This window comes from Tamandua tetradactyla, chromosome 4, assembly GCF_023851605.1.
Source record: "Tamandua tetradactyla isolate mTamTet1 chromosome 4, mTamTet1.pri, whole genome shotgun sequence".
NCBI classification, from domain to species: domain Eukaryota; kingdom Metazoa; phylum Chordata; class Mammalia; order Pilosa; family Myrmecophagidae; genus Tamandua; species Tamandua tetradactyla.
The window spans coordinates 84,489,099-84,507,298 of NC_135330.1; the positions used below are offsets into that span (position 1 = coordinate 84,489,099).

The following is an 18,200-nucleotide window of genomic DNA, read 5'->3' on the forward strand; positions in this document are numbered from 1 at the left end:
TGCTTTGTTTTTCTGGTCATCCAAAAAGACGTTTGCTCTGACGTCTTGACTCGCATCCCGGTACCTCGTACCTCTTCTTCCTTTGCAGTCATCTCTGCGCCTCCCTTGAGCCGGGACCCCAGCTCGTCCCGAGTGCTCGTCCTCGGACCGCAAGGTGAGAGGCCAGGCTCCGTCCCAGCAGGCGCTTAGGGTCCACCGAACACAGAACCGCAGGAAGCATAGTAGTAGCTCAGAGGATGGTTTGCCTCATTCTGCCAAGCAGACGCCAGGAGGCCTCCGAGAGGAGGTGTTTTGAGTAAGGGTTTGGCTGGGGAGGAACCGTGAGACAGCTGTTTCTGGGCGAGGTAGGAGTGTTTAAGGTGTAAATGTTTGGGAATTACAAGGAGTATAGCATTGCTGGGTAAGATGTTGGATAGGGTAAAGAATGGCAGGAAGAGAAAGAGAATTTGGAGCAAGGAAGTGATGCAGTCAGATTTCGGTGTGTTAAAATTCTGTCTGGCAGGAGTAGGGACGATGTTGGTGTGGTGTGACGCCACGGACAGATGGTCAGAGGGCGAGAGGCGCGGTGCACAGCCTCGGAATGGTAGCGGACGTTACAAGTGAATGTGATGGGAGTTAAAGGAGTGAGAGGGCAGACTTCCTGACGGCTTCCGCGGCTTAAGTACTGGAGTAGACAGACACGTCAGAGTGAGAAACACCAAGTAGGGAGCAGCTTCGGAGCCTCAGACTCCTTGCCGCTCGCCTTCCGAGGTGTACTGAATTGCCTGGTGGTCGTCTGGAGCTGTCAGGCGTGACTTCTGCGTTCTGTGGTGGTTGACCTCTGTGTCGTTTCTGAGTCATTGTCTGTCCTTTGCGTGGATTCTAAGACCTGCCCACCTGTGAACATGGCTGTTAGGAGCCTCCCTCTCTGCCACTGTCGTACACGGTATTTTGATTTGATTTGATATCTGTCTGTATATATGCATGTGTAGTTTTTTGACCAGCCTATCTCTCAGTTTCTTTACTTTCTAAGCACCTATCTTTCAGTCATACTGAAATCTCTGGTCATGTCTAGCCCAGTTTTCAGATCTGTAAGATGATTACAATAAATGATATCTGAGTTCACTTTCTCATTTTAACAGTCTTGAAATTCTACTCCACCCCCAACCTATATATTGTTCATGGGAGCAGATTTACCATAAAGCCAGTGAAATTCAATCCTCAGGGTCCCTCATTTGCATCTTCCAAGGCACTGTGAAGGACTTTAGCTATTTTGTATTAATAATTTTGTTTTTTTTTTTAAAGAAGGATCCCAAATTATATAAGTTTCAGGCCTTACAAAATTTGAATCCCTACCAACTGGCTATTTGTCACTTTTCATTTATCATTTGCCATTTATCCTGCTGCCTTGGGATTTGTTTTCTATCCTTCAAACTTTCCCTTCCCCACTTTCTACTCCTTTACACTCTTGTGGGTGTGTTTGCTACTGAGGCATGGAGAGAAAATATAAATGGACCTGATCAAATCCATACATTAACTTGAATTTATTTTGCTTTAGTATTAGAGATGAGTAACTCACATGCTGGACAGAATCTTTGTAACTCCTTTGTTTAAAGTCTAAATACATACATTGTTAGATTAATTTCATTGCTGGGTTGCCACCTCCTTCAAGAAAAGGTTGATGGTAAAAATGAAAGTTTGCTTAATTGAGAGCATAAAAGCAACTCTTATCTCCATGGAAACTAGGGTTATCACTGTTGAAATTCATTTAGAACAATTTATTGGAATCTTTCTTTTATTATTTTGAAGATGAGGCAACTCAATGCTATCAGTTATTTTTATAGAGCTTTATAAGATGCATAAAGGAACTTTTAATTTTAATTTACTTTTATGCATTGTTTCTTTGAAGGTGTTCTGTTGGAAAAATCTTCAGAGATTTAAAACAAGTTTAAGTTATTTATATAAATGTAATAAGATATTTCTAAAGGATTTTATAGTAGTAATCTAAAATCCACCAAATTTGAGAGGTAAATCATTATCTTAATTTTAAAAATACAGGAGTCAGTAAGGTATGAGGAGGTTAACTGATTTATCTGCAGTCATACAGTAAATTTTGGGGCCCTTGCTGCCCAAAACATTTCTGAGTACCCTTTTCTTTGCAAACAAGTATTACTCAATAGAGGAGAGCTAATTTCAGTCAGCTCTTATTATAGATCATATTATATCCTTTAACACTATCTTTCTGTTAATACACACACACGTATATATATATATATTGTTTAGATTCTATAAAAGTGGGCTATATTAATTCTGTTTTCATTAGGACATCTGCCTAAAGAAGTAACTCAGTATGAATTTAAGTAAATTATTGTGAAGTCATCTACAGTCAAACCAAGGCCAATCAGAAAGTAACATTTTCAAAATAAAGTATTCTGAATAGCTTAGGTTTTTGCCCCATTAATCACCATAATATCCCACTTAGGTTGGGAGTCTTTCTAAAATATATTATTTCTCTGCTTTTTTAGATTGTGTTGAATATGATATAAACTTTCTAATGTCCCAAATAAATATTTTAAGCATAATTTATGATGTATGTTTAGCAATGATGTAAATGTGGTATTCTTAAAACTTGTTGAGGCATATACTACTGTTATCCCCGTTCTTTGTTTGGAGTTTATATATCTTTCCAGTTTCTGGTTTTTTTTTTTTAAGATTTTCTATTTCGTTTTGCTTATGTCAGCTGTTGACAATTCTTACTGTTGTTAGTATGTCTGCTGAAAGTTGCCCTTTCTATAATTTTCTCCATTGTGATATTAGGAGGTAATTGTTAGAATGGAATAAAAAATTAGTACATAAATCATGGATGAAAGCCTGAGGAAGTCTCATCAATACATTGTGTAAGCTTTAATACATAAACTTTGCTTTATATTGGATTCTTTTTCTGATATCTAAACATTATAAAAAACATAAAATAAACATATTTTTCTCCTTTCTATGTTTGGTAACATGGTCTTCATATTGTGCTTCATTAATCTCTAAGGAGTTTTGTGGAACTTAATGGGATAGGGAGAGGCCAAGCGTTCATAGTCATGAGTTACTCACAGAAGCCAGAGAACCTCCCTTCGTCCTGATCATTTCCTTAGGGTCATTGAGAGTGAACTAGTCCTTGGGAAAACATTCAGGAAGGAGAGTTCTCTGGACTGGAGATAGATGCTATGGGATAGCTCTGAAATGAGTTATTTGGTTGTCCTGGCATGCATGTTAGCAGCAACCAGATCACTCTTAAAATTCAGCAGGTCAATATGCAGAGAATGGAGTGTGACATGGTGAAAGGATCACAGGCCTTAGAGGAAGATGGGTTCAAATCGTAACTTTACTGTTAAAATGTCTGTAACTTTAGGCAGACTACTTAATGTAACAAGCAGTTGGGTTAGTTTGCCTCCACAGCCCTTATTGCTGAAAGAAAGAAACAAATAATCCCTTTCCTACCCTTCTTTGCCACTTGGATGTTGCCATGTGATTTAAGTCAGATCATTGGAACTAGAGGGGAAGTCTAGTGGGGCTTTTGGAATAAATTGTGCATATCTAAACTGTACAAATTGATAAATTTCAACATCTGTATATAGCCATGAAACCATTCTTGGCTTCCTCCCCAGGCAACCTCTGATCCCCTTTCTTGTCCAATTGACTCAACTTTACTGCTGCCTTTCAAGATTCAGCAGCTCCTTTAGGGACTTTGTCTTCTTCACTGTTATATCTACAGCTCCTAACATGCGACCTGGAGCATAGTAAATACTAGGTGAATGGTTATGCTGTGAATGTGGGAATTTGACTAAGCTTACATCAGCTAACCTTGTTATGTCTGCTGAGGACATCATAACCCATTTGGTAAAAAAAAAAAAAAAGCTTTAAAAATATTTCTTTTTAACTCTTGCTTCATGTCTTCCACCTGTCTGTTATCTCCCATCTTCATCTGGCTAATCATTTGGTCTTAGGTTAAATGCCATTTCCTCAGGGAGGCCATCCTTGATTCCTAAACTCAATTGTGTCTCCTGCCAAATAGTCTCCTAGCATTCTGTACTTTCTCTGTACTAAGATGCAGTCACACCCAAGGGATGTGGCTTGCTAGTTGTTTTCCTTGCTAAATTTGTAAGCTGCTAGAGGTCAGGGATGATACTTGTTCATGGCTCAGTGACTATATAGCACCTGATATAGAGATGCCTGATGAATCTGTAAACCAAATTTATTTTAAAACCTAACCTGGTATTGTTGAAGGAAAATGAGTATTCATGACTTACAAGTGGAGCTATAAAAGGTACAACCGTATTGAAGAAGACTACCAATATGTGTTCATGTTTTGGCTTTAGCAATTTCACATCTGAAGTTTATCCCAAGGGAATGATCAGAGATGTGCTAAAAGATTTAAATGCAAGAATATAAATTCTTATTTATAGTATGTGATATAGGAAATAACCTAGATATTCAACAGTAGGTTTAAATAACTCATTTTCTTTCTACTTTGTACTGCCATTAAAAACACATTGTTGGGTGCAGGGGTGGTTCAGTGGTTGAATGCTTGCCTTTCATGTGGAATACCTGGGTTTGACTCCTTGACCATGTACCGCCCTCCCCCCAAAAAAGCACCTTGTAGGGGAATGTTAATATAATGATTTGTAAATATAGTCATAATAAATTCTAAAAGGAAATTATACCAAACTATGATCCTAAGTTTTTAAAAACAATGAGTAATAGAAAGACTGGAAACAGGTACTTTGAAATGTAGCCATCATCTTTGGAAGATACAATTACAGGTACTTTTTTTTTTCCTTTGTGCTTTCTCTGAATTTTCTGTAAATATCATGGTTAATTTTTTAATTAGATTTTTTTTTTGACAAATGAATACATCCTTGATGTCTTAAAAAATTTAGCCCATAAAAGTCCTCAGTATAATAAAACTTCACTAAAATTTGCATGGCTTTGTTTTAAACTTTGAGATATTTTAAGAATTTTTACTGGTACGTGTTGATTTTTCTAAACTTTATATAACTGATAAGCCTTTGACAAAATTTGTAATGTAAGTAAAATTGCAGGGTATGTTAAACTACTTAATAGAACAGATGTTTTAAGCACCCTAGAGGTACTCATTTTTTTAAAGAAGATATTTAGTAACTTTTAAAATATTTTGTTTCTTAGGTCTCTTGTTAATTCATGTTGACATTTTAAAAATAGTTCATAGGGTTCCTGTTTTTATTTCACTCCTTAGAAAAAGGGGAAAATGCCTTGAATTCGGTGGTGTTGTCTGACACAGTGATTAACATTTTTGGCTTAAGGAACTTACTAGAAATAAGACAAAAGCCATGAATTGTTGCCTCGGAAGAAATGCACACGTGCACAACATTTTGCCCATAGTTTCAGAACGTTTATGAAGCCCTCTTATTGAAAGCTTCCTGTGTGTTAGGCACGGTACCAAGTCCAAAACACAGCTACCACAATGGCTGGTGATAGTAGGTCTTGCAAACCACATTTCACAGGTAGGGTCAATGAAGCCTAGAGGATTCAGTAACTCAGAATTTCGTTTCTGTTGCGTGAGCTGTTAGGATTTGAACACTGTTCACCTGTACTGTGGAGCCTTTCTTTTTGTCAGTGATATTGTATTACCCATCATTCTGTTACTTCTTCTACAACATAGCTGAAAGGAATAGACCAAGTCAGCCATCCACCAATTTTCTGAATATCAGGACCAGAATGTGACAGAAAGTCCTCCAGGGCATTTCTGAAGTCTCCAGACCATCCAAATACTGGATATCTATACCTTGTTATGTTAAAGAACAGTGTAATACCTATAAGCTTTACGTTTCTTGTTTGAATAAGCTTCTTTAGACAGTAGTTTGGCATTACTGGAAAACTCAGCAGTTTGAATAAGCCGTCAAGGCCAACTAACAGGCACCTACCCTTAGTCTATTCACCTGGTTGTTTTGTCTGTGCATTCATAAGTACTCACTAAACCTTGAGCAGTTGCCATGTCCTGTGTGCTGGTATGACATAACTATTAATCTCTTAGACTTTTCAGTCTCTTGCTACCCTACTTGTGGTTCATAGGGCCCCTGTAAATTCCACACTTAGGTGGAGTTACGGGGAGGAGAGAAGAAGGAGACCATGCTCAGATAGTCCACGTCAAGCTATAACAGAACCTCTCTGAGAGGGCCATGTCCAGTCAGCAGGTTGCCATTGTTGGATATTCAGAAACTGGGCTGAGTGAATGAGTGATGTGAATATTTAACGCTTTGAAGAAGCTGAAACGCTGAAAGACTTCCTTTAATGTCACAAGTTCCCAAATCTTTTCCTATTCAAATTTTTCTTTGTAAATGCTTTAGAAGAGCACCTTATTCATAGGACACTCCTGAAGTCATTTGAATTTTGTGATGCAAAATGTGAGTGATCAGCAGTGTGAAAGACAGGAAAAACTAGTACCTGCTTAGTTAAAATAGTGATTTTTTTTCACTATTAGAGTTAGGAAAAAAGGAGAAACATTTGAACAAAATCACAGCAGAAGACTGAGCCTACTTAAAAAATAAAGAAAAGACTGAGCAATTCAGTCTTGTCATTTGCAGTTTTATTTATGTAGTTTTTTTTTTTTTTTTGCATGGGCAGGCTCTGGGAATTGAACCCAGGTTTCCGACATGGCAGGTGAGACATGCCACTGAGCCATTTGCAGTTTTAGTAGATAAATTCTTGAAACAAAAATCCCCTTTTGTTGGTGAAGAAAGGCAGCCAAATGTTACAGAAGCTGCTGCACCAAAAGCTGGGAGTGAAGGGAGGGTTTTATTTGTGCTCCCTCTCCCACTGTATGTGTTGGCTTCGCTTGCATTTTAAGCAGTCCAGTCTACAGGATCCCAGTGAGCCTCCTGGTCCCACCAATGACTGGATTTGTGGAAGGAGGGTTCAGTGACTGATGATGTAATTTGCTGTTGTATTCTCAGCGCAGAGCCTGGTGCAGAGAATGTTGAGGTTCTCACAATAGGGAAACTGAACCAGACCCTGACTTGTAAGACTCCAAGTGCTGTTGCCTTTGGTCCTTTTATCATCAGCCAACCTGGAAAGTCCTGCTTAAATCAAAGCAGCAAGGCACAGAACAGTGCTCTAGAATTCGTGAAATATGGATTTGTTTTTTATTCATTATGACCAATCTTCCTTTCCTAAGCCTGTCTCCTACCTACTATTCAGGAATAACATGAGAAGAATATCACCCTGCTTCAGAAATACAGTGAACCTTACTCTAAACACAGAATCCCTGCTCAGGAGTCCAAATTGCAAAACCATGTAGAACATAGTTGAAATAACCATGTTATGAGGTCCAATTTCTGCTTCAGAAACTGAAATACCTTGACTATGTTTCCAAGACAAAATGCTGGGCTATAATAACTGTAGTGATTTGGGGTACGTGTATTCGTGTTTTCCATTATACTCAATAACTTAATGAGTAAGCCTTCTCCAAATGTCAGCATAAGATGTGTCTATTTAGGTCCATGCAACTTTGTATATTCTCCTTTTTAATACCTGTTAAACAGAATATTTCTTTTATTAGGGACTGATGTCCATAACCAAATCAATAAAATCTTAAAAGTTAATCCTGTGAGGGTACCTTTTCTCAATCCAGTAATTTATTTAGTTTATTTATTTGTAGAGTAGAGTTGGTGATTCTCACCTGCCAGGGGTATTTTTAAGATTAAGAATGATGTCTTTATTGAAATGGTATAATCTAGGAATGCCTAGAGTGTACAGTGATGGTGACTAAGTGTACAAATTAAAACATGTTTTTGCATGAGGAAGAACAAAGGAATGTCAGTATTGCAGGGTGTTGAAAATAGATGGTAATTCATATTTTAAAACTTTAACTTATGTGTGAGTCTAAAGCGAAAAAGATTTATTTGGTACAAAATTTATAATTTGACTAATGCATTTCCTAATATAACTTATATGGACAATTTAATTGAGTACCATAAGTACATTGAACCTTGAGTAGGACATGAGAGTTTGTAGGTTTGTTCATAGTGATGCCCGATAAATCCCAGAGTGATTTGAACAGTGAATAAAAAAGTCCCCTTGGGGGAATGGTGAGAAAGGGGGAAAATTCAACTTCCCCATGTGAAGAATTCCTGATATTCTCACAAGCAGTGGGGACAAGACAATCAAAGCAATAGGCTGAGCCCTCAATCTTGGGGTTTGTTCATATGAAACTTATCCCCATTAAGACTAGGCTAAGCCTACTTAAAATTAGGCCTAAGAGTTACCCCCAGGAGAACCTCTTTTGTTGCTCAGATGTGGCCTCTCTCTCTCAGCCAACACAATAAGCAAACTCACTGTCCTCCCCCTCTCTACATGGGGCATGACTCCCAGGGGTGTGGACCTTCCTGGCAATGTGGGACAGAAATCCTAGAATGAGGTGGGACTCAGCGTCAAGGGATTGAGAAAACCTTCTCGACCCAAAGGGGCAAGAACAAAATTAGACAAAATAAAGTATCAGTGGCTAAGAGATTTCAAACAGAGTCCAGGTTATCCTGGAGGTTATTTTTACACATTGTATAGTTATCACCTTTTTACTTACGATATTTTGGAGAGACTGGAAATGTAGGGCTGTGTTCCAGTTGCCATGTTTCTTGAAGATGATTGTATAATGATATAGCTTTTGCAGTGTGACTGTGTGATTGTGAAAACCTTGTGTCTGATGCTCCTTTTATCTATGGTATAGACAGATGAATGAAACATATGGATTAAAAATAAATAATAGGGGGAACAAATGTTAAAATAAATTTAGTAGATTGAAATGCTAGTGATCAGAGAAAGGGAGTAATAAGAGATATAGAAAAAAGTAGGGGAAACAAAGTCTAAAATATATTATGGAAATACTAGCAATTAATGAAAGTAAGGAGTATGGTATATGTGAGTTTTTTTTCTTTTTTCTTTTTATTTCTTTTTCTGAATTGATGCAAATGTTCTAAGAAATGATCATGGTGATGAATATACAACTATGTGATGATATTGTGAGTTGTTGATTATATACCAAGAATGGAATGATCATATGGTAAGAATGTTTGTTTTTATATGCGATGTTTAAAAAAATTTAAAAATTAAAAAAATAATAAAAAAAAGAATGATGTCTTTAAGTGCCTAGCTCTGTCTGGTAGGTAGTAAATACACTTTCATATAATAGCCATTTTTAATTTTATGGCTTAGCCAACTGGTGATGCGAACAGTATTCTCAGTTCTTATCCTAGCAGAGATATCATTTATTCTTGTATTGCTTTTGGATATGAAGGATATTTTGTTTTGTTTTCTCAAAAGACACCCTTTTAAAGCTGTGATGATTCTTTAGAAGATGAGAGTGAAATGAACAGAACCATTAAAATAAAAAGTGCCGTCACTGTGAAGGAATGAGGCTTTCTGACCATTGTTGGACATTATTATTTCCTTGAAGGATGGTCCGTAATAAGTACTCAGCTTAGATTTCCCCCAAATTTTGAAATCTAGCTCTTTGAACTACTTTTATCTTTTTAAAAAGTTTTAAAATGGGCAGTTTTCTATCAAAGTCAGTCACTGTCACAAATGTTATAAATATTTGGCATAGAGGAATTAAGTAGGGTTTTTTTTGACAACTTTGAGCTATATGTGACTAAACTGTATACATTTAAAGTGTGCGCTTTGGTAAACATAACGTGTACACCTGTGAAGCTATCACTGCAGTAAGGGAAAGTGAATTCCTTCTTCCCGTTCACCCCCCTCTCCCCAGACAACTTATCATCTGCTACAGAAGAGCTTACTTTTAGAATAACTAGGGTTTAATATAAATGATTTTGTCCAGTGTAGACTCTTTTTTATTTTTGTCTAGCTTCTTTCAGCAAATTATTTTGAGACTCATCCATGTTGCATGTATCTATTTACATTTTAGGTTTCTAAATCTGACTTCTATTTGTGTCCCTAGATGGGAAATAGTACCCCTTTGAAAACTGCTACCTGTTTTTTTAATTTAGCTGAGGAATGTTTTGATCTTAGTCTTAATGAAAATCTTAGATTGCTATACTACAGTGTACTCAACCTATATTTAGATACAGTTCTTCATGTATTTTAACTGAAAACTCTTTAGGCACCTAACCAGCATATCGTGTTACCTAGTTGGCAAGAATTTCTTGGGAAATAGAGAGTGAATTTAAATTTGAAAAGTGCCATATGTCTAATGACAATAACATCATTACTAATTCCAAATTTATTTTTCTTTCCAGATCCTTTCCAACAGTTCCGTTATGGGTGTGAGAGGCTTGCAGGGATTTGTGGGAAGTACCTGTCCACATATATGTACAGTAGTAAATTTCAAGGAACTGGCAGAAGAATACCGGAGCAAGCATCCTGGATGTACTCCAACCATTGTGGTCGATGCCATGTGTTGTCTCAGATACTGGTATACTCCAGAATCTTGGATCTGTGGTGGCCAGTGGCGAGAATACTATTCTGCTTTGAGAGATTTTGTTAAAACTTTTACAGCTGTTGGCATCAAGTTGATATTCTTTTTTGATGGCATGGTGGAGCAGGATAAGAGAGATGAATGGGTGAAACGAAGACTCAAGAACAGCAGGGAGATAGCGAGGATTTTTCATTATATCAAGTCACATAGGGAGCAGCCAGGCAGAAATATGTTTGTCATTCCCTCAGGGCTGGCCATCTTTACACGATTTGCTTTAAAGACACTGGGTCAGAAAACTTTGTGTTCATTACAGGAAGCAGACTATGAGGTGGCTTCTTATGGGCTCCAAAATAACTGTCTTGGAATTCTTGGAGAAGATACAGATTACTTAATTTATAATACTTGTCCCTACTTTTCAATTAGTGAGCTCTGCTTAGAAAGTCTAGATACAGTTATGCTCCATAGAGAGAAACTTTGTGAGAGTCTGAATCTTAATATAACAGATCTTCCTCTTTTGGCCTGCCTGCTTGGCAATGATATAATTCCAGAAGGCATGTTTGAAAGTTTTCGGTATAAATGCTTGTATTCTTACACTGCTATTAGAGAGAATCTTGACAAAAAAGGTAACATTATCTTAGCTGTAGCAGATCATATAGCTAAAGTTCTTCACTTGCATCAAGGTGAGAAAAAATTAGAAGAGATGTTACCTTTGGGACCAAACAAAGCTCTTTTTTATAAAGGAGTGGCATCATATCTTTTGCCAGGACAGAAATCTCCGTGGTTTTTCCAGAAACTCAGAGATGCAACAACCTTGGACAAACAAGCAGTGTCTGTGAGTTCAGACCCTGAATCCAAGCAAGTTCCCACACCTACAGACCCTAAGTCCAAGCAAGACGTTCCCATGCATACCGACCCTAAATCTAAGCAAGAAGTTCCCATGCGTCCTTTCCCTAAATCCAAGCTCGAAGTTCCCATGCGTCCTAATGTTAAATCCAAGATAGTTCTTGTGCGTACTGACCCTAAATCCAGGCTAGGATTTCCGATGCGTCCTAACATTAAATCCAAGATAGTTCCCATACGTATAGACCCTAAATCCAAACTAGGTGTTCCTATGCGTACAGAACCCGAGTCCAGGCATGAAGTTCCCATGCGTAGAGACCCTACATCCAAACATGAAGTTCCCATGTCTACAGACTCTGCATCCAAGCACAAAGTTCCCATGCATACAGACCCTGAATCCAAACATGAAGGTGCCATGTATACAGACTTCAGATCCAAGCAAGAAGTATCCATGCGTACAGACCTTGAATCCAAGCAAGAAGTTCCCATGCATACAGACCCTGAACCCAAACGAGAAGTTCTTATCAGTATAGACTCTGAATCAAAGCAAGTTCCCATATATACAGACCCTGAATCCAAGCAAGAACTTCCCACACATATAGACTCTGAATTCAAGCAAGAAGTTCCCACATATGCAGACCCTGAACCCAAGCAAGAAGTTCCCATGCATACAAACTCAGAACCTAAGCAAGAAGTTCCCATATGTACAGACCCCGAATCCAAGCAAGAAGTTCCCTCACGTATAGACCCTCAGTCCAAGCAAGACATTCCCATGTGTGTAGACCCTGAATCCAAGCAAGATGTTCCCACACATACAGACCCTGAATCTAAGCAAGAAGTTCCCATGTGTATAGACCATGAATCCAAGCAAGAAGTTCCTATCAGTACAGACCCTGAATCTAAGCAAGAAATATCCATGTGTACAGACCTCAAGTCTAAGCAAGAAGTATCCATGTGCACAGACCCTGCATCCAAGCAAGAAGAATCCATGTGTACAGACCCTGAATCCAAGCAAGAAATTCCCATGTGTAGAGACCCTGAATCCAAGCAAGAAGTAACCATGAGTTCAGGCCCTGAAATCAAGCAAATATTGCCCGGAGTTGCAGACCCTGAATCTAAGCCAGAAGCAACTGTGTGTACAAACCCTGAAATTAAGCAAGTGGAACCCATGAATATGGAGCCTGAAATTAACCAGAAAGTAACCAAGAGTTCAGATCCTGAAAACAAGCAACAAGTAACTTCTTACAAAAACCCTGAAATCAAGCAACAAGTTGTTATTTATTTGGCCCCTGAAATCAAGCAAGAAGTAACAATGATTTCAGACCCTGAAATCTTAAAGGTATTTAGATGTGTTCACCTAAATATAATATGTCAGGATTGAAAATGTGTTGATTGGTGGATTTGTCAGTGAATATTTATAGACCTCCTGCTATGGTTAAGGCACTGTGGGAAACACAAGAGTGGGAATCTGTGAGTCTGGGGAGTATAGCATAATGCTTGTGAAAATTCACAATGTAACACGTTTGATATTGTCATATGAATATTACAGGAAAAAAGCTCTAGGAATTAGGAGGACAGAGATCATTGTGAGTTAAGGTAGTCAGAGAAAAGTTACCATAAGAGGTAGAGTTGGAGCCAGACCTCAATGGGGACCAACATTTGCTTTAAATAGTCAGAAACAGGGTTTTGGAGAGTACTAAATGTGTAAAGTGTTCTTTATGTTTCCTTGGGAAACATAAGTAAAATAGACTGGGGCAAGGAGTTCAAAGGGAGATGCAGGGAGAAAAATTTGAAAAGAAAATGCAGCCAGATTGTGAAGTTGATTAAGGAATTTGAACTTACATGAAAATAATACAGAACCTCATGCCTAGCTTCAGAAGTAATGTCTGATATAGAATTTGGAAACTAGGTAGCAGCTTGCTAAAAGGACAGGTTGGGGAAAGATACCAGAAAGAGGTATGGAAATATCACTCAAGTATAGAGTTGTGGGTAGTATCTGCCTTGACTTGACACCTGTGGGAGACCCCAGTGCACTGTTATTTAAACACATCAGTGTTGATGTCACTCATTCTGGACTGTCTGGATTCTGACTAGATTATAGCAGTTTTGTGGGGTAAAATGATGTATAAGGCTAGAAAATTGGGTGGAGGCCTTATAGTGGGGACTGTGAATGTTATGATGAAGAATTTGTAGTAGCCATTCAGATGTTTCAAGGCGGAAAGTGATTGGACCTGTCTTTCCAAAAAAAAAAAATAATAATATGGCAGTGGTATGAAGGCTGGGTTGGATTATGAGAGAAAGGGAGATTAAGAAAGAACCTTTAATAGTTAGATGAAAAGATGAGCACTTGATTAATGGAAGGGTATGAGGTAGACAAACTGATGAGATAGTGCAGAGGTAAATAGGGTAAGATAGGTAGATGACTGGGAATGCAAGGAGAGGGTGAGTAATGTAGGTGAAGTTTTGAATCTGGACGCACAAAAGGGAACAGAAATACAAGGCTGATGTCGTAAATTTGAATGACAGTTATTCCATTTCTGAGTGTCTTATGAAAAAACTGGCATATGAGATAGGGTATGGACTTTTTCTGCTTGAAGATGAAACTGTTTTTGTTTTCAAGGGAATCGCAGTTGTATTGTATTTAAATTTTGAGCAGGTTGCTAAAGCACATCATGTCCAGGCAGAAAGCTATCTGGTTTACAATATCATGTGCAGTGGTGAGATCGAATGCGGCAACACCTTGGAAGACGAGCTTGATCAGGCTCTACCGAGCCAGGCCTTCATTTACCGTCCTGTTCGACAGCGTGTTTACTCACTCATATTTGGAGACTGTAGAGGTAAGAATTCATTGGTTTGTCTTAGTGACGGTCTGTATGGAGTTGAAGCCTAAGAAACTAGCCAGATGAAGCGAATGCATTCTTCCAGGATACAGAGACAATTAAAGGAGATTTTGGTTCTCCATAAAGTCTATAATTGAGAATGCCATTCACTTCTGTAAAAAATTACAGATGAATACCATGGGGTATTTATACTAGTTGATCAGTATTCATTAAATGAAGAGTGCATTGTTTCTATAAAATGTCATATTTTTATGCCTTAAAAGGATTTGTGTTTTTTTTAAAATGCGTTAACTCTTTCCTGATATAAGTGTGTGTAGGGTGTGTTTATTATTAGAAGACAATGTCTATTTAGTTTCCCCACAAAATGTGATTTTCATAAAATAATTTTGCAGAATCTAGTACATAATATTTTAAATTAAACAAAAAATGTTTCATGGAAAAGAGGTTATTCCTTTACAGTTTTTTATAATTTATGTATTTTCCCATCTGTATTTCCATTGTACACTAGCAACAAGAATAGAGGGAGGACCATCCATGGTGAAAGCAGTAAAAAAGGAGAGCGTCTTTAATACCAAGTATAAAGTTAATCAGAGCCCTATAACCCTACATCTAGAGTAATGTGGGGTGGGGATAAAGCATATAGAAGAGCACTTCATAATTTGAAACCCGTGATAGTTGGTGCATTTAGTTACCTCCTAAGCAAGGCCTTGCTCACGTTACAGGGAAACTGACTGATACTTTGTAATCTGATTTGATAGTGCTTTGATAATAAATGTGGTCTAGCAAGCTATTATCAGGGCCAGAGATGGAAGCATTTGGATCCCAGTGAAAGGATATCTGTGGCCCATTTGTGTAAAGACCATTATTTCCAAATGTATCAATATTAATATTCTTTTATTCTAGAAAGTAAACATTTATATAACCTAAAGGTCATGATAAGATCATTAGGTTAAAATGTATCTACTCTTTTTTTGGGGGGGTGGGGCGGGAGAGTTGGAGTCATTGAATTCAAATTTCATTAGATTCCTAGCATCAACCAGCATGTAGTACTTTCTCCCATATGTGCTGCAAGAGTTCATACACTTGTGTGACCTAAGAAAGTCGTAAGATATTTAAGCTGATTTAAAAAGAAAACAAAACAAACAAAAACAGAAACAAAAAGGTCTATATATTAACTTTTAGGCTAAATATTGTTTAAATATATATATGTATTTTTTTCTTACGTGGCTCTCTGCCCACATTTCTTTGTTAATGTGAATGATGGCAAATTGACAGTAATGATTTAAAAAGGGTATCTTCACCATGAAAATTTTTTCATATTTTAGAATATTTACCTGGATTTTATATATTCTGAGAGTATTTCATTAAATGAGGTTAAATATATACATTTTCATAGTTTCACTAATTTTGAAATATCATACTTTGTTAATGCAATATATATAGCCATACAGATACCTTTATTACTTTACTATATAAACTTGAAAAATTATTCAAATTGAGTTTGCCTTCATAGTTGATCTTTATTTTCCTTTATTCTTATCATTTTGATTCCATATGAAGATTTACATTATTAGGGTATGAAAATAAAATGTTGCTATTGCTGGTTTGTTTATGATATTGATGAGACTTATTCTATTTTATTTGCTTGGCCTAGTTTTTTTCGTGTTCACTTGAAAATGATGTGTCTTCTACAGTTAATTACAAAAAGTTCTATAAATATCAAGAGTGTTAATAGGGTTATTCAAGACTTCTATGTCCTTACTGATTTTCTGTCTACTTTTCTTAGTTGAGAGAAGAGTGTTGAAATCTCCAGATATTATTGTGGATTTGTCTTATTTCTTCCTTCAGATCTATTAGTTTTTGCTTCAGGTATTTTGAAGCTCTGTTATTAGGTACATACACATTGAGGATTGTTATGTTCCTGAATGAATTGACCATTTTAACATTATGAAATTTCCCTCTTCTTATCTGGTAAGTCTCTGTGTTCTGAAGTGGGCTATGTCTGATATGTATGCACTCTAATTTTTTCATGATTAATATTTGCATGGTGTATTTTTTTTTCTATCATTTTACCTGAAACTGTTTATTTATATTTGAAGTGCATCTCTCTTAAACAGCTTATCTTGTCTGATAGTTCTTTTTTTAACTGGAGTGTTTAGACCATTTATATTTAATGTAATAATTGACATGATTGGATTTAAGTCTTCCTTTTTCCTCTTTACTCTGTTCCTTTTTTCCTTATTTTCCCCTTTTCTGATATTTTTTTGGATTCATTGAATGTTTTTACTATTTTGTCTTGTCTCCCCTATTGGCTGATTTGAATTTAGCTATATTTTTTAATGGTTGCAGTGTTTAAAATACACATTTTTAACTTGTCAAAATTTGCCTTCAAATAATATCACATTTTATATATAATGTAAAAAACTTGCAACAGTGTACTTTTATTCTTCTATCATTTTTTTCAATCTATTCAATTTACTTTAACATTTGTTCCCCCTATTATTCATTTATTTTTAATCCGTATTTTTTACTCATCTGTCCATACCATAGATAAAAAGAGAATCAGATACAAGGTTTTCACAATCACATAGTCACATCGTGAAAGCTTTATCATTATACATTCATCTTCAAGAAACATGGCTACGGGAACACAGCTCAGCAGTTTCAGGCACTTCCCTCTAACCTCTCTAATACACGTTAAACTGAAAGGGAATATCTGTATAATGCATACGAATAACCTCCAGGATAGGCTCTCGGCTCTGTTTGAAATCTCTCAGCCACTGACACTTTATTTTGTCTCATTTCTCTCTTTCCCTATTTGGTCGAGAAGGTTTTCTCAATCCATTGATGCTGTATCCCAACTCGTTTTAGGATTTCTGTCCCATATTGCCAGGAAGGTTTACATCCCTGGGAGTCTTGTCCCTTGTAGAGAGGGGGAGGGCAGTGAGTTTGCTTTCTGTGTTGGCAGAGAGAGAAATAGGCCACATCTGAGCAACAGAAGAGGCTCTCTGGGGTGACTCTTAGGTCTAATTTTAAGTAGGCCTAGCCTGTCCTTTGCATCTCCCACCATTTTTGCTTATGTCTTCATTTTTCAAAACTTTTTATTTTGTGGCAATTACAGACTCACAGCGAGTTGCAAAAATAGTACATAGGGTCCTATATACCCTTCACCCAGCTTCCTCCAAAGGCGACATCTTATATAACTATAGTAAATTCAAAGCCAGAAAATTGACATTGGTCTGTTAACCAGACTACAGACCTTATTCATTTTTCACCATTTTTATATGCATTCATTTATGTGTGTGTGTTTGTTGTTCTATGCAATTTTATTGTATGTGTAGGTTCATGTAACCATCACCACAATCAAAATGCAGAGCTCTTCCATCACGACAAAGGAACTTTTTCATGCTACCCTTTTATACTTGCCTCCCTCTCCCTGCCATCCCTGTTACTTGGCAAGCACTAATCTGTTCTCCATATCTGTATTTCTCTTATTTTGAAATTTTTATATAAATGAAAGTATATTGTATATAACCTTTTGAGATCCTGCACATTTTAAGCCCTGTAGTACATCATTTTTATTGTTAATTTAGGTAAGAAGTTGGCACACTTTCTGCTAAGGGCCAGATGATATTAAATATTTTAGGCCTTGTGGGTTCCCTACAGTCTCTGTTGCAGTTACTCAATTCTGCTCTTGTAGTGCAAAAGTGGCCATAGACAATATCAAGATGAATCAGTATGGCTGTGTACCCACAAAACTTTAATTTCCCCATGTCACAGATACTATGATTTTGATTTTTTTTTAACCACTTAAAAATATGAAAGCCATTTTTAGCTTGCAAACTATACTAAAACAAGAGGCAGGCTGGATTTTCCCCATGGGCTGTAGTTTGCTGACCCCTGCTTTAAATAATTATCTTTCAAATAAATAAGAAAAAGTCTTTTATATTTACTGTTTCCAGTGCTCTTCCTTCCTTCATATAAATCCAAATTTGTCTATTATCATTTTCCTTTATGTTGAGGAACTTGCTTTGACATTTTTTGTGATATAGGTATTAATTTTCTGAGTTTTTCCTTCTAAAAAT

General features: G+C 37.0%; 1 protein-coding gene across 20 annotated transcripts in view; it reads left to right on the plus strand.

Annotated features, from left to right (window-relative positions):
- Positions 1-18,200, plus strand: part of FAM120B (family with sequence similarity 120 member B) — a 203,219-nt gene that overhangs the window by 30,133 nt on the left and 154,886 nt on the right. For 18 of the 20 annotated variants that reach the window (XR_013174402.1, XM_077157957.1, XM_077157954.1 and 15 more), the window contains exons 2-3: positions 10,257-12,614; positions 13,932-14,112. Coding sequence is in view for 19 of the 20 variants with exons in the window: in XM_077157957.1 (XP_077014072.1) it covers positions 10,257-12,614; positions 13,932-14,112 (2,539 nt within the window). In the remaining variant the exon portion in view is untranslated. Of the gene's footprint in view, positions 1-88; positions 155-193; positions 926-10,256; positions 12,615-13,931; positions 14,113-18,200 lie in introns of those variants that run through there. The other 2 variants (XM_077157946.1, XM_077157944.1) reach the window with 2 other exon arrangements.